Raw genomic sequence first — 16950 nt, 5'->3', positions numbered from 1 at the left:
GAAGATTGTTTTTCTCTGTTTCTCTTAAAGATATTTTTGGACTTGTAGTTATTTTTTTCCTTTCCAAGTACATTAATGAAAATGGAAACTTGATCATGCAGGAGATAATTTTTGTTTGTTTTCCCAAATATAGAGGGTGGCAACCAGCAGGTCAAGTGGGGTTGAGCTCATATATCGACCCAAGGTCAACCCAACATGCCAATAGGTCGAAAATGCCCAACCTGCAACCAACCCGCTAACCCTTTTTTTTTGCTTTCTTTTTGGAACATTTGTGTTACAATTCATCTCTCCCTTCAATTATGAGCCATTGGATCAATGATATAAGGACTCATACATAATATAATTTTTAAATATATATTATATAAGATTTTGAAAAAATATATAACCTCCAACCATAACCTAATGGGTTGAGGGGCCTTGACCCAAACTCGACTTATCCCGTTGGTGTGTCGGGATTGCTGACGACCAATGAGCCCAACAGGTCGAGTCTGAGTTAAATCGAGTCAACATGTTGAGTCATAAATGGCCAGTCCTATTCAAGTATAATGCAAGGTATGCACTTGCTAGCAAATAAGAAAGATACTAAAGAATAAGTCGGTGCTCAAAGAGCTTCCATAGTGAGACATCTTTTCCAAGTTTTAAATGCACATCATGAGAATGATAACTATATCCAACCACTATCTAAATTTTGACAAAAATAATCTTACACAATGAGACATTCTTACTATTAATCTTACAATCCAACCTCTCAATCCATATTACTTGTAAAACAAAAAAAATTATGTTTTGCTTAGGTGCCTTTGTATGTTTTTCGTGAGGCTGTTGCCTAGCAATATAACCCAAAGGGGGAGGCGATGAATTGGATTTTTAAAATTTATAATTATGTGCAATTAAAAAACTAACTTTCAAAGTGTTTGTGTTGTGAATAGCAATATATCTGTGCAAACATAAATCGAAGAGTTGAATGTAATATGGGAAAAATGCACATCACAACAAACACAAAATTTTTATAGTGATTCGGTGCCAAACTCAGCACCTTTGTTCACCTTGCAAGACACCCTTTTCGGAAATTTTACTATAATCTATTCCGAGATTATTTAATGTGATTGTTTTACCCGGTCTTACAATCTAGCCTACTTGATTCTCTTTATGAATCAACCAAAAACTGCTCAATCGAAAGCCTTCCCTAAGCTTGATTACAACTTACAATACAATTCAAGAATTGAATAGACCTTTTTCACAAATTTTAAATTCTTTGAAACTTGTTACAACACAAAAATATAAAAATACAATCAATGTAAGCAAAGCTCCTTAATGAGCAAATTTGATGTCATTGATGCATGTGTGTAAAATAGTGGAAGCTCTTGTTGGATGCTTGGAGGCTTCACTACAATGCTTTTATGCTCTCAAAAGTGAGGAGATGAGGTCACAAATGCTCACTTGAATCTCATTTAATGATCTTTTTTTTTGTTTTTTTTGTTTTTTTTCTTCTTATGTCTCAATGCCTTTATGCCTTAAAAAGTGGCTGGAATACTATTTGTAGCTGTTGAAGAGGCGAAATAATCATTGGAAGTGCGATAATCTATTCTGGGCTTGCGGAAAAACTAGCAGTTTAAAGTGCCAGATGCAGGGGGATCGACTCTTTTTCTTCTTGGGTCGACTTAAGAGAGCGCTGATTTTTACTATATTCTGTCTTTCATTTGAGACCATTCTAGGATCAACTCTGTTAGTCCTGGGGTCGATTTGTGCTTGATGGGGTCGGCTCTTGAGTTGCTTGGATTGTCTCACCAAAAAGTTATTTTATTATTGTGTCTTGTCTTTCGCGTGAGACTATTCTCGAGTCGACTCGTCTGAACCTTGAGTCGACTCATGAAAGCATGCCAGTCTTTTCTACTATGCCGGGGTTAACTTGTAACTTTGGGTTCGACTCCTAAACCCCTTTAAAATTAAAGTCTTTTATTTAAACATGGGGGCATTTAAAGGTTGGCTTCTCATAACTTGGGGTTGACTGCTCTATTTCAAAACTTCGCAAATACTTCTCAAATTCCTTCCAACTTAAGCATTTTTGGTTGAATTTTCTCTATATATTTAGGTCATTATGAGATTATTTTTTCCTCTTATGTACATCCTTAAGTATCCCAAAAATACCCAATTAGTAAATTTATATTCAAATATTTTGCATCATCAAAATTAAATTTTTGGATCAGCATATGCATATTTTAACATGTGACTGGCCATGAGAAACCTCCAATTATCCATGCTCAAAAAGTCCAATAGTTTAGATAGATGCCTAGTTTCATCAAATCGCAGGAGGATCATCATAAAACTAGCCCATCCATAGCATCACCCTGTTACCGTCACCATATCTATGTTTTTTAAAATAATTTACTATACCAAACATATTTATATTTCTAGATTCAAAAATAAAAATAGAATTCTATTTTTCTATTTTTGAAAATTAAAAAAATGAAGGTGGTGCCAAATGATAGCAAAATTTTAATTTTGAATTTTCAAAATGAGAGAATATGAATGCAAATATGATTTTTGTAGGAGGCAAAGAGAAACTACTAATGAAACTCCTACTATTGTTATAGCATTACATATACAAGTAGATATAGCATATAATAAATTTGCCATAATAAACTAATTGTTCATATGCTTCGCGCTTAGTTTAAAATACTTTTTTCATATTTCCCCGACGATACTATTTTTATCATTATTCTTTCACTTAATATATCGATTGATTATCGATTTTTCCCTTTTGCTATACTAGTTAGTATTAGAGAACAATTGCCATGCATCTTGCAATTACTTAATAATATTCTAACAATGCTTATCACATACCCATAAAAACTAATGACAGAGCTTGTGAGGGGCCAAAAGGTGGTGCAGACACACCCTTGCACGCCTCTAATATACATATTTGTGGTTAGCTTTTATGGCAAACAATTTATAAACGAGATGGTTTGTATTCCATTAATAAAAAAAATCAAATATAACTTGTTACCAAGCCTAAATACATAATTAATTTAGCCTATTTAATATTATAATTGTTCACTTTTCCCTCATTCGTGCTCTTTGTATTTGCTCCCTTGTCACGTCGACATCAAATAGCGACCCATCGTACCGCTGTATTATAACAGCTTAATAAAGTCGATAACTAAGGCTAAACAGTCCGGGAAAAGCTCATAAATATTATTGTAAATATGCAGCAGCATCTCCCATCTACTGAACGATTTATTAGGATGAGACAGGGTCCCATCAAGGATCAAGACATTAGTTAGATGGTCAGTTACACCAAAAAAAAAGTTAGGATGTTACGTTCTCAGTTGGATAAAGATCATTGGCTGCATCCATCTTTATGTGCACCGCACTCTCTTTTGGCTTTTTCCGGGGAGAAAAAATTGAGCTCTCTACTGGCTTTGCATTAATGTTGGGATATTTACCGGAAGACGAACAAAGCAGTAAAAATTTTATTTATCTGATAGAGTACTTAAAGTATAAGTGCCTAAAGCTTTTAAGAATATGCTGTTTTCTAATTTTTTAAAATGTATGCATATTAGAGTTGTGTGAAATGTCTGCCTAAGCACTTCTTCCTCCAACAATCAAACGTTTCAATTTGACCAATCGGTCAACCACCTAATTATTCTCTTCCTTCGTAACAATGTTCTTTTGGATGTAACTGCGGCATAGGTTGGGATGAACATTTTAGATGAAGAAATTATATCCTATTCTGCATGCATCATACGGCCATATACGCTAGCTATCACACTGCTTATTTTTTTAGGCCACATTCAGCAAGTTTGTTTCTTGATGCACCGCTATAGAAACGGACGGTTGTGATTGGCGGCATGCGTAGGGTATAATTTGTCCTTCAGATAGAAGCATCCCATCACTAATTTTTGGACCGATAACCCGCACGTGCGAATGACACGTGAAAATGGAACGTTGGTCAAACATTTAAAGTATTGCATTCAGCCCTGATTTCCGCCACTCCGAAGCGGGCCAAATGCCACCGCCGCTCTTTTACCAAATCCGGCCCAATGTATGCCCCCTGGATCGACCCGAGCGCATGGTATCAGCGGCCATACTTATCCAAAAGAGGGCGTGCCCGGAATATTAAGAAGGAAAAAAAAGAAGAAAAAATCAGAAGAACAGAAAAAGGAAGCATAACCTTTCAATTTCAAATGACAGTGGCATGAATGGTATTTACCCTCGCAACAGCTTCTATTATTGAAACCCGTTTCCCCACTCCCCCACCTCAACTTGCCCAAATCTTGGCCCATCCATCCCCTTCTCTTTCTTTCTCTCTCTCTCTCTCTCTCTGTTGTCCTTCTCAAAGGTGAAGAGCAAGGGAATAACGACGCCAAGATTGAAAAAAAGAGAGAAAAAATCCCGAGAATCCCTTCCCTCTTTCCATCGAGAGGGGAAAATGGGATGAAATCCCCCGTCATCGTTACCAGTCCTACCAGCAGCAGCAATGGCAGCAGCGGCATCAGCATCTTCAGCAGAGCCGCCCCCACCTCCCCCTCCCGCGGAGGTTCCTCAATGGCTGAAATCCCTCCCACTGGCTCCTGAGTACCATCCTACCCTGGCCGAGTTCCAGGACCCCATCGCATACATCCTCAAGATCGAGAAGGAGGCCTCCTCCTTCGGCATCTGCAAGATCGTGCCGCCTCTCCCGGGGCCGCCCAAGAAGACGACCGTCGCGAACCTGAACCGCTCCTTCGCCGCCCGCGAGACGAACCCCAAGAAGCCCCCGACCTTCACCACCCGGCAGCAGCAGATCGGCTTCTGCCCCCGCCGCCCCCGCCCCGTGCAGAAGCCCGTCTGGCAGAGCGGCGAGCACTACACGCTCCAGCAGTTTGAGACCAAGGCCAAGCAATTCGAGCGCGCCTACCTCAAGAAGGTCACCGCCGCCAGGAAGGGTGGCCTCCTCTCGCCGCTCGAGATCGAGACCCTCTTCTGGAAGGCCTGCGCCGACAAGCCCTTCTCCGTGGAGTACGCCAACGACATGCCCGGCTCCGGCTTCGCCCCCCTCGGGGCCGCCCGGCGGTGGCGGGAGGAGGAGGCGGCCAACGTCGGGGAGACCGCCTGGAACATGCGGGGGGTGTCGAGGGCCAAGGGCTCGCTGCTGCGGTTCATGAAGGAGGAGATCCCGGGGGTCACATCGCCCATGGCGTATGTGGCGATGATGTTCAGCTGGTTCGCCTGGCATGTCGAGGACCACGAGCTCCACAGCTTGAACTACCTGCATATGGGGGCCAGCAAGACCTGGTACGGCGTGCCCAGGGATGCTGCGCTTGCTTTCGAGGAGGTCGTTCGAGTGCACGGCTACGGCGGGGAGGTCAATCGTCTTGGTGAGTACAAGGGTTTGTTTTTCTTCGTCAACGCTCCTCTGTTTTAGCCTTACAACCTTCTGCTTCCATCGACACTAGTCACTTTTCCACGCATCCCTTTCTAGATGTAGATGCCGAAGCTTGGTATATAACAAACTTGAATGTTACAAAGCTTATTGTATGTGACCGAACTGAAGCTTCAATAGTGGCCTCCTTGTCTCCTATAGTTAGCTGCTCAGGTGTTCGATCAATGGTCCCTTTGATGTTTTCGTCAAATTATGTTCCTTCTATTGGCATGGTGATACATCCCTAGCCATGAGTACGTTCCATGTGTTGACATTCAACTCGTTGCTGTAGACGCCCAAGCAGAGTGGGCCAGTCCTCAGTGCCTGCACCTGGAGAGTGATGAGTTGTGAGGTCATATTGACGGTTCAAGTCTTACACCTATTTCTTCCACTATATTCATCTACTTATCGACAAAAATTGAAGCATCTGAGGTATATTGTTCAGTGCAAGTCTTGATCCGAAGATAATAGTTGCTAGCAACAAATAAGGTGCTCACCATATTCAGCACAGTAGCAATGAATAAGGTGCTATCTGTATTCGGTCTTACACCTATTTCTCCCACTGTTTTCATCCACTTGTCAACAAAAACTGAAGCATCTGAGGTATATTAATCGGTGCAAGTCCTGGTCCGAAGGTAATAGCTGATGCCAACAAATACGATGCTCTCTATATTCAGAACTGTAGGAATTAAAAGAAAGCTTCATCGGAATTAGATCCAGAGGAACTTAAAGATGAGCCTATTGCCGATCTAATAGTTAGTATGAAACTTAGCAATTGAAAGAAGACAAAAGTCACCACTTAGTATTTAAATCATGATCTAGTAGTTAGCATGCTATAATGTTCAGGATTTTGTTTATAATGTTGAATTTTGCTACAAGTGAGTACACCTAAGTGCGCTGAGAAGAGCGAGGAGGGGCCTTCTTTTGCCCTACATGCCCTTATTATAACTTCCTGTCACAATAAGCAACACATTTGATTAGCCTTATCTGTGAAGAAAGGGCCTAGTTTTGTTTCAAATCAGTCATGTCATCTTTATCCTTACATCCTGTGTTAATGACTTTGTCTCCTTTTATCCTTAAAATCCTTTTGTATGTATTCTTTTACCATCATTTTTTTAACTAAGTCTCTGCTTTTTATTTTTCTCTTACTTTTGATCATTGTCATCATCATCATCATCGGTAATCCTGAACCTATTGTTCTTCATTTTCTATCCTTTCACTCTAAGATCGTTAATTATGACCCCTATTAACTTCAATATAACTCCAATTAGTTAAATCAGGGTCTTTGATAGATTATTATTCCAAACGATTGTTTTATATTCAGTGGTTAATTTTCAGGTTCATATATAGTGTTTATTTATTTATTTTTTTGGCTGCCTAGCTGTTTTTCAGGCTGTCTGGAAGTTTTAAATAGTGAAGAGTATTTAACAAGCGCTTAACCATTTTGACAATTATGAATAGCTAGATAAGCTTTGCAATGCAGAAAGAATCTTAGAAATGGGAATCCAGATGAGAAGTTAAATAGTCATTTCTATAAAGAGTTTGTTTTGCTGAAATTTGCATCGATATATGCTTGTAATTACTAATTTTTTCCATCCTGCCCTAGTCCAACTTCAATCTGAAATTTGACTTATTTAATTAATTTTCTTACATATGTACAAGCAGAGTTAATAGGAGTCTACACCATCCATCACTGTGACAGGCTTCCTAAATGCCTAAACCAAAAAATAGGATTTACTTTCAGGCTTCATTTACGATTTTGAGAAAGCACGTAATGACTTTTATTCTTTCAACCTTTGTCCATATCTTCTCTTTCTGTTTGTCAATCTATCTTCCTTTATGTTATTGTGATGACAGCTTGAGTGCCCATGTTATATTTTATATGATAATGGTGTTCGAAGGAACCTATTTTGTTTGGTTGTGGAGGACAAATGCATGGCATCGGTAACTAATATTGTGTGGGTGTTGGTCAGGATTGCTGCACTATGACATGGTATTTGCATGCATTGACATCCAATGATACATTGCATTGCCAAAATATACAAAACAAGAGTGCAGATAGCTTGCAAGTTTTTTTATTAGTTAAGAATTTAGTTAATTGGCTCAACTGAAACTGCATGAAACCTTCTAGAAATACTGTCTCAAGGGGATGCTGTTTTATATTCATTTGTGGGCAGTTGCTTTAGTAGGTGATACATAAGGATCCTATTACCCTCTCCTTAGCCCCTAAATGCTACTAAAATAACAAACTAATCCCTTTTAATTTGTTTATAATGATGAATGTATGATGAAACCCATCTATTCAATTAAGATGCGATATTATTTTTTCTGTCTGTTGCTTGAGGTGATGTTTTAGAATGGTCTTTCTTGGTTAAGAATATTGGCTTTTACAAATTTATGCTTCTGGTAGACTAGTAGTTGATCAAGAAACCATGTTATCTAACCGTGTGCATATTTGGTTGAGTTCATGGCAGTGACTTTCGCACTCCTAGGTGAGAAGACCACTGTCATGACTCCTGAAGTACTTATTGGTGCAGGAATCCCTTGCTGCAGGTGATGTTTGTCATATTTTCCCTTTTTTGATTACTTCTACTTTTGGCATTTTCCTTTCTTTAATATAAAATCCATAACTAATGAGCATATAAGTCTTTGTTTCTTCATAGCAGATTGGTACAAAATGCTGGAGATTTTGTTGTCACTTTCCCTGGAGCTTATCATACAGGGTTCAGTCATGGTAGGCATCTATAACTTGGGATTTTCTTACATTTATTCTTTTTCTTAGAGCATCTACAATAGATTCCCAAGCACAGTTGGTTTTTTTATGGCACATACTTGATGTGCATCAAATAATATAGCCTAAGAGGATGTATTTTATTTACACTCTTTAGGTTGTTCAAAGAGCAGAGTAAAAATCTATCAGTAATATCCAAAAAAAAGAAATGCATTGTTTTTAGCATTCCTCTTATTAACTCCAACCCTAATTCCCTCCCTTCTTTTGCGGCATGTTACAATATGCTCATATCACATATCTTATATTTTTCCATACAAGTGCTTCATGTTGAAGGTTTTTCCCCCCTTAGAGGAAGGTGAAGCTTGAAGCAAATTTATGATGATGTGTCTATTGAGTTTTTAGCAAGGTTTGCGGTCCTAGTACTAGACCCTATACCAATAGCTTATTGGAACAAATTGGGTTAGTATGTTACACCCCAGTACTGACACATGGTGCATTGCCGCAGACAAGACGACAGCTCTGTCATGTGTTAGTATAGGACCGTATCGAGCCCTATTGTTATACTACATACCTTATCAAGTTGGTACTGTATGCCTGATACAGGGTGGTTTGGGTTGGTGCAAAAAACCTTAGTTCTTAGCATCATTTTTACATGAGTCTAATTATTAGATTTGACCAAGCACCAATATTTGGGTTAGTTTAATAAGGGATGATTTCAAGGTTTCAAATATCGAAACCAGACTTCGTACCCTTTTTTTTTAAAACTGGAATGTTATGGTATCGGCTATAGACACATGGTATAGGATTGCATCCTGTACGGACTCATTCTATACCAGTTCTGGAAACCTACTACAACCATATGGTACCATTTGTACCATCTTGTTCCAGCGTATTTGAAGCCTTGGATGATCTTATATATTGTATCAGGAAATAATAGAAACATACACATGCACACGCTCATACATCATGTCTTAGAGAAAATTAGAGCGTGTGCATGACTAGGGAAGGTGAGAACCCTAATATGATAATGAGGATTATAATGTGAGGATATAATAAGATTACAAGGAGTATACATGAAAAAGCAATCCTAATAAGCAGAAATTTCTACATGCAGAAACTTAGCTTTGTTGACATTATTTGTGCATGCAAGTTTTGATGATAACCCTAGGGAAATTCAGAAAACTTGGCCATGAATAATGATATAGTGTAGGTTTAGACAAATTTACATTATTCATCAATGAAATTGATTTTTGAATTACTCATGTCATCTGTAACCTTTAGACTTTCTCCCAACTTTTCGTGGTCAGCGTTACAAATGCTTCTCTTCCATTCATATTATTTGAAGTCATCCTTTTCTCTCTTCCTAAAGATGGATACTTTAGTCCTTGTAAAAAAGAAAAAAGAACTAGTGTACTTTCTTTCTCTATTAATTGTCATCTGGAATTAAAAAAACATTGGTATGTAGGAATGTAGATTAAATTAGCTATATTTTGAGACTGAAAATCAATATAGTTATTTTTTTGGGTTATTTAAATATGACTTGTACATTAATGAAGATTATGTTTGTCACATTGTTTTGCTTTGTCTATGCTAATTTCAGAAGCTGTAAATATTCATTAAGGTTTTACATGCTTCCATAATATTTTTATTTCCCTTTTTTGTTCTTTATTTCTTTATTTGTTATTTACCATATGGATTGTCAATTCCCTGACTATAACTGGGAACAAAAGTATGAATTAGTATAATTAAAATGTTGGAATTTTCGGAATAACCAACCATTAGAAAAGGAGAAAGATGAAAAGTTCAACTAAATGACAAATTTACATATAAAAGAAGTTGCTATATGATCATTGTAATGTTAAAATTATTTCTAGTATTTGGAATGAGCATATCGTTCTGCTACAATAGGTCTGGGAATTTGTATTTGAATGAGAATAAGGTCGGTATGCCGGAGAGAGACTGATAATGGAATGAAAAGTTGGCATTTTGGCAAGAATTGAAGGTTAGGAGCTGTAATATAGTAATTTATAAATAGGCGAGCAATGTATTTGTCCTTGAGTTCACTAGGTATTCTTTTGTTCTACAGTTATTAAACACCAACTCTATCATTGGTCTTCATTAATCTAGTTTATTCATCCAATTGATGCACTATGTCCTGCACGGTAGATGTCTGAAATTACACAATTTAGCTTTTTATCTGTCCTGGACTTTCACTGAAAAGTGTAAAGAAAATGTACAATCAGTTTGCTACAAGACAATATGTTTATATTCAATGTTTGGTCCGTCTCTAATGACGTTAAATTGAACAATTCGAAATCAATAAAAGCTAAAACTGTATTTGTCATTAGTTAATAATATTTTCTACTTGACTTTTTCATCATATTGCTAGTCCCTAGTTAATTCCGTCTTAATGTGCTTATGAATGTGCACATTTATGAATATATTTGATATCCTACAACCATAGTTTTGGTCACTGATCTACTTACTTTACTGTAGTCATTTACATTCTTTCAATTATAAGACCTTAGTCTGATGTAGTGATGTTCTAATCTCATAACTAAAATCAGATCATTGTTTATATTAATGAAATCTTCTATCTTCGTGTTGGTAGGATTTAATTGTGGGGAGGCAGCAAATATTGCAACTCCTGGATGGTTGAGAGTAGCCAAAGAGGCTGCAATTAGAAGGGCTTCAATTAATTATCCTCCCATGGTGTCCCATTTTCAGTTGCTTTATGCACTTGCACTATCTTTATGTACAAGGTGAGCTTTGAGTAGTAGAATTTACTGGCAGGATTTTTAGACATTTGCATTTTGATTATCATTGCAGTTTTGATTGTATAGTTTGTCCCCTTCTTATTTTGGTTTGAATATTTGCGTCCGAGTACTTATCTTGATCAGACATAGTATTTGATAGTACTGGCCGTACTAGGTTCTTTATTTCTTTATATTGTTCTTTATTATGAATTGGTGATTATAATCACTATCATGGGGAGAGAGGGATGGAGAGAAGGAAAATCCTTTCAGCTATAGGAAGCAATCACTGGGTATGACAAACTCGTGGCAATTGTTTGAGGACACCTCCAATTCCATGCACATTTGCAAGTTTAAACATATGCATAATCAAAGGGATAACTGAAGTTTAAGGCTCTGATCACAAACAGGTGCATGTCTCCATTCCATATTATTCTTGATATTCGTCCCTTGTATTCTATGTACTATTTATTACTCAATTTGCAGGATCCTTATGTGGGGGTTATAAACTTGTTAGAATGGGGTTTGTTATGGATCCAACGTTGGTAGTAGATCTGCCGAACCAAATGCTACGAGTAACATTCCAGGCCTCATCTTTGATTCAAAATCTAAATCCAGCTAACTTAGAATGTGTTGGTATAAAGGTGCAAGTTTGTACCTACTCACCCATCATCACTTGCTGAACTTATCTTGCTCCCGTTGTCTAGTGCCCCCTTTCTTTTCTCCCTTTATCTAGTGACTTTTAGTTGTTAGCTGTCCAAGCCACTGAAGTTTCTGTTTAAAAAGATGCAAGGTTGGGTTGAGTGATTCAGGAACTCCGCAAATCCTGATTTTTGGGAATAAGACATATCACCTATCAGATCGATTAAACTATCTTAAAAAATCAGGATTCATGGTTTGACTCGATCCCCAATCACTCCAATATCTTCTATCTGTCTTCATTCTTGACTTTAGACTCTTCTCTGATGTACGATATACCCCTGAATATTGAGTTCGAGCATCCAAACAAATTTACCACGGATTATGAAATGGTTTTGCTTACCCTGTATAAATTGTACCACGGATTATGAAATGGTTAAACAAATTTAGTTTTCCTCTTAATTTCGTGAAGCCTCTTAACTCATTAATTTAAGTTTAATATTGGGAAATGCTTTACAAAATCCAAAGATTTGATCTAAATACACAGGGTTGAAAACCTACTTTATGGCTCTGCTGGAATGTTTATGGCGACTGATATATCTATTGATCTTGCTGAGCATTACTTTTATACATATTTTAAAATAAACATGTTATATTGCTTTTTAAAGCAATTTCATTGGATCATACAACATACTACATAATTATATTTCACGATGTGGCTGTACTGTTGGTTCCATCCTCACACCGAACAAATTTAATTTCAAAGAAGTACCCTGAGTTTTGCTCCTGTAACTTCTGTGGCATTTTCCTTGTCGCAATAAACCTTTCTTTGACAATTCCATAATATCATAAATATTAATCAAAAATCTTTTTGATGTCTTCACCTCTCCATATTTTCTTTGACCTTTTCATCCATATAGCCAATGGCTGTTTTTCTCTGGCCCTCTCCAACTAAAAGTCGCTTTTAATATTGATTTGGATGATCAATAAGAAAACATGCACCATTAGCTGCTGTATGTTTTGTCCTGTGTCAATAAATATCTTAAATATTTCAATTAGAAACGGCATTGAATCCTTTTTTGTCTTTTCAAATTTGGCAGCCTGGCATGTGTGGTGGCATACCCACCAGCGCTGGCACTTAAATCCTTGTATATAAGAAGTGCATCTTTTGGGAACTGAATGCATCTCTTTGTGCATCATTTATCTGCATAGCTTCCACTCTTTTAGGTTTGTTAATCATACATTATATTTTTACAGCACATGCAGCTCTTAATTTCATCAAAAGGCATGGCTCTTTGCTTTATATCTTTTGCTTAGGGCTTACTTTTTGGCTACACATTCCGTAGTCATGAAATGCCCAATGTGTCAGTCTGTTTGCCAGTTCAATTCAGTTAAAGCTGTTGAAACTATGGGTCTGAAATTTTCAATGCTGTCTTATTTGAATATCAACAAAATTGTGGTTTTTTTTTTTGCTTTATGCGACACAAAGTCAAGTTTCCAAATTAAATTAGTAATCTAGATGTTTCAATTATCTTCTATTGTTTATGTGAAAGGATGGGTTTTCTTTTCTTTCTTTCTTTCTTTCTTTCTTGTTTTTTTAGGATGCCCAGGGGCAACAGAAGTGAACCACGAAGTTCCAGACTGAAGGATAAAATGAAAGGAGAAGGAGAAGAGATGGTGAAAAACATATTTGTTCAGAGTGTGATTCAAAATAATCACCTACTTAGTGTTCTTCTTGATAAAGGATCTTCCTGTGTAGTACTTCCACAAAATGGACCTGACAGTCCTTTGTGTTCAAATTCACTTGTCAGATCTCAAGTAAAGGTAAAACCAAGATTATCACTTGGTTTATGCAGTCACCAGGAAGCACTGGAAGCATCAAGACTTTTACCTTCCAATGATATGCTAGGATGGAATGCAGGGATCAGAGACTTAAGTGGTTTCAGTTCACTTAAAGGAAATTCTGTACCTGTCTGCCAAGGAAAGATAATTTCGTCAGCAACTTGCAGATTTGGTACTGCTGATTTCTACACTTCTTCTTTAGACTCACAGAACGGGGAAGGTGAAAAAGAAGGTACGTTCCAAGGTGACGGGCTGCTAGATCAAGGACTATTGTCATGTGTGACATGTGGAATTTTGAGTTTTGCTTGTGTGGCTGTTGTTCAACCAAGAGAAGCAGCAGCTAAATGCCTCATGTCCACTGATTGTGGTTTCCTTGGTGATCATATTGATGATTCTGGAGAAGTAAGAGACATCAACAAAAACACAAATAGGAGGACAGGCAATTATAATTTGGTTTCAGATTTGGGTAAGCTCAGCATATGAATGTCTTATGCTCTCTCTCTATTTCATTCCCTCTTTTATATTTCATACTTGTGGATATGTTTAATAGATATCTATCTCTTAATAGCATTTTTCATGATTGATGATATCTGTTATTCTATTTAATAATTTATATCTGTCAATATTTGTAAGAAGTTATTTCTGTGCTTACCTAATCTTGATTTCTTTTGTACAATGCAAAGAATATAAAGTATATGTAATACAACCACATTAGATTAATGGTTCAAATTTACTGATACATGTCTCCTATAATCCTAGTGTGCTTCACCAATGGCCTCTTTCTATCTTGTCAGCCAGCATATATTAACAAAAAACAGGCATTTGGGACATCTGGGTTGTCTTTATTTGTCAGATGAATAGTTTTTTCCTTTTTTTTGTATCCTCCGTTTCTTAGAACTTAAAAAAGCATAGATTCCTGCATTGAATTTTGTGTGTTGACAGGAAATAATCCTCTCCAAGTTATTTAAAAGGTTTTGTGTTTATAAACATATTACATTACGATTTGTATGCTCCTATACGAATGATTCCATTTTAGAAGTGGAGTTAATTGGTATATATGTTATTTTTACATCTTAGGTTGTATCTTGAATAAGATTTAGAAAGAATATCTCAAGATTGACAGGCCAAGTAGTCAACTGATGGTTTAAGGTGATCAAGGGGGTTGGTGCAGACCCCTGGTCACTTAGGGAACCACCTAATGCCAAAGTCTTGTTTTCTTGTTGTAATTTGTATTAAAAAGAAGATTTAGAGAAAAAGATAGACAATTGTTGCTAGGAGCACTATGAAATCCATTCTTCTGTTCAATGAACATTTCTCATTTTTCTGGCCCTAGCTGAGACAACAAATGTTTCTGTGGACCACACTTCTTCAAAGAAATTCCCTGTTGAGCTAAGTCTGATCCTCCATTCTAAAATCCATCGAATGTGATTCTTAGAGCATATGAAGCTAGACAAAATCCAGTGATATAAAATGGTTTTATGCCCTAGGATGTCTTTTTTGTGGGCTTATGGATCTGTGGGCCTCAGTATGGTGTTTTCCCCTGATTGATGAGACATTAATTTATACAAGAGTATGTTGTATCTTGTCAAAGGACTTTAAACAGCCCATAAGTAGATGATCTAGCATTGGACAAATGCGGAAATTTAATGGGAGTCAACAGCCACTCTTTGGTGTTACGATAAAGATTACCATCACCTTTTTTTGACTGATTTGGGATTTGCCAACAATCTTTGTTCATAATTTTTTAGTTAAATAAATTCTAATGGATTTCATTGGTGTTACTGTGAGCATTTTGAAATTCTTTCTCGTGATTTGCAATCATGTGAGACCTTCCCCTCCTTTTCCAACTTTAGAGATTGAAAATTAAAAAACATCTGAAGTGGATGACTTGCTTATGTGGTATGAGTTGAAGTACTCTAGTTGGCTCGCACTATAATAAGATTTAGCAGCTAAGAACTACAAATTAATGTTTTAATCCAATATATAATAGCTTAGTACATGTTTCAGTAAACCCTAGATCGATAACAATTCTTGGATTAGACTTGAGAGTGCTCTTGTCTGATGAGTTGGTTCTGGAATAGTGTGAAGCCGTCTATCTGTAATAATGCTTGTTTGCTGACATTGCTAAGCAGATTTGTGGAGTCACATGCTCATTGAAAAGTATATAGCAAGGGTCGGTAAGGTCTGCCAGGGGATTTTTTAGCATCATCAAGTTACTAAAAGCCATGATGTACATTGAGAGGCTCACGGGAGTTGACTGTCTGCAAGCCTCTAACAAACTACCTCAATAAGCAAAAGTAGTGAAAAAAGAGTTCCAATTGGCAAAGTTTCTTTCTGACCAGACTTCAATTACGAAAATTTGCAAGGAAAATTTCCTCACAATGTATCTCAAAATGCTCGTCATCAACGTGCCTCGTCATGCACCTCATCTTTGATGTTGGAGACAGTCTACTTTTGCCATCTCTGCTGGGTGAGGCAGAGGTCATAGTGATAGCATAAGAAGACGTGTTGGTCATGGTGGACAAGAGTTAGGGAAGGCCATGTTTTTTGAAACTTGGAACATGGATGTGCTATTGTTATGGTCTAAGAAATCATAATGCAAAGATGTTCTTTCTTCATGGAAAACCAACAAATGTAGAACCAAATCAGTCTACATTTACTGAAGAAATAACATCAGGGGACCTGCCATAAACTAGTATAACAAGAATCCTCAAGTCCTCAGGTTGGTCTTTGATTCTATTTTATCACTTAAAAAGGTATTCCTGCACAATCTCAGATCCAAGAAATTTCTTCTTTCTGTTAGCATCATATTCTTTAACAGTGCTTCATATATTTCCAGGTAAGGCACATAGTTGGTATTTCATATCCAATGGACTGAATGGAACAATTTTGTTTCTTGTCCTACATCGTCAATTCCATATTTGCCTATACTACAGGCACCTTAGGTCTAGAACAAGCCCACTAAAATATATTTGCAATGAAAACTTAAAGACAGTGTACCATTGCTGCAATGGGGGTAGCACAATTGTTGCTGCAGTATACAGTGCAGTGCTTAATTCAAAGATTGTTCATGCCCTCGATATTAGAGGGTGAGATACAAGTAGCATAAAGCTTGCACTTGACCTATCCTTATCCATGGATGTAAAAACTATGATTTATTAGCTATCTTGTTAGAAGAATCAGGAGGTAAATGGGATACTTAAGTGTTATTTTTATCTAATGTAGCTGTTGCCCAGATAGACAACCCAAGAGGGGGGGTGAATTGGGTTTTAAAATAATTTTAACTATTAAAGCGTTTGTGGGTGACTAATTAATGCTTTTTACAAGATGATTAATTAGTTGCTGTGATGTGTATGAAATGAGAGTAATGGTAAGAGACAAGCAATCACAAACACAAAGCTTTTATAGTGGTTCGGAGCTAACCCTTGCTCCTACGTCCACTCCCCAAGTCTCTCTTGGGAATTCACTATAACCCCTTGGATTACAGCCGGTTGTTTTCCAAGCTCACAACCAAACTTGTTGTTTTACGAGCTCACAACGAACTCGGTCGGTTTTCCCAGGCTCACCGACTAGAACCAACT

The 16950-nt window shown here is 37.2% G+C and overlaps 1 protein-coding gene across 1 annotated transcript in view; it reads left to right on the top strand.

Annotated features, from left to right (window-relative positions):
- Positions 1–4217: 4217 nt before the first annotated feature.
- Positions 4218–16950, top strand: part of REF6 (relative of early flowering 6) — a 32839-nt gene continuing 20106 nt past the window's right edge. The window contains exons 1-5 of the mRNA XM_008798919.5: positions 4218–5360; positions 7879–7957; positions 8071–8138; positions 10747–10897; positions 13129–13835. Coding sequence (XP_008797141.3) covers positions 4481–5360; positions 7879–7957; positions 8071–8138; positions 10747–10897; positions 13129–13835 — 1885 coding nt within the window. The 5' untranslated portion in view covers positions 4218–4480. The remainder of the gene's footprint in view (positions 5361–7878; positions 7958–8070; positions 8139–10746; positions 10898–13128; positions 13836–16950) is intronic.

The sequence above is a fragment of the Phoenix dactylifera genome, chromosome 11, assembly GCF_051530095.1.
Source record: "Phoenix dactylifera cultivar Ajwa chromosome 11, Ajwa_hap1_PhDact_Kaust_v1.1, whole genome shotgun sequence".
Classification (NCBI taxonomy): domain Eukaryota; kingdom Viridiplantae; phylum Streptophyta; class Magnoliopsida; order Arecales; family Arecaceae; genus Phoenix; species Phoenix dactylifera.
Note: the sequence above shows the minus strand (reverse complement) of the source record. Positions and strands in the feature narration are given on the sequence as shown.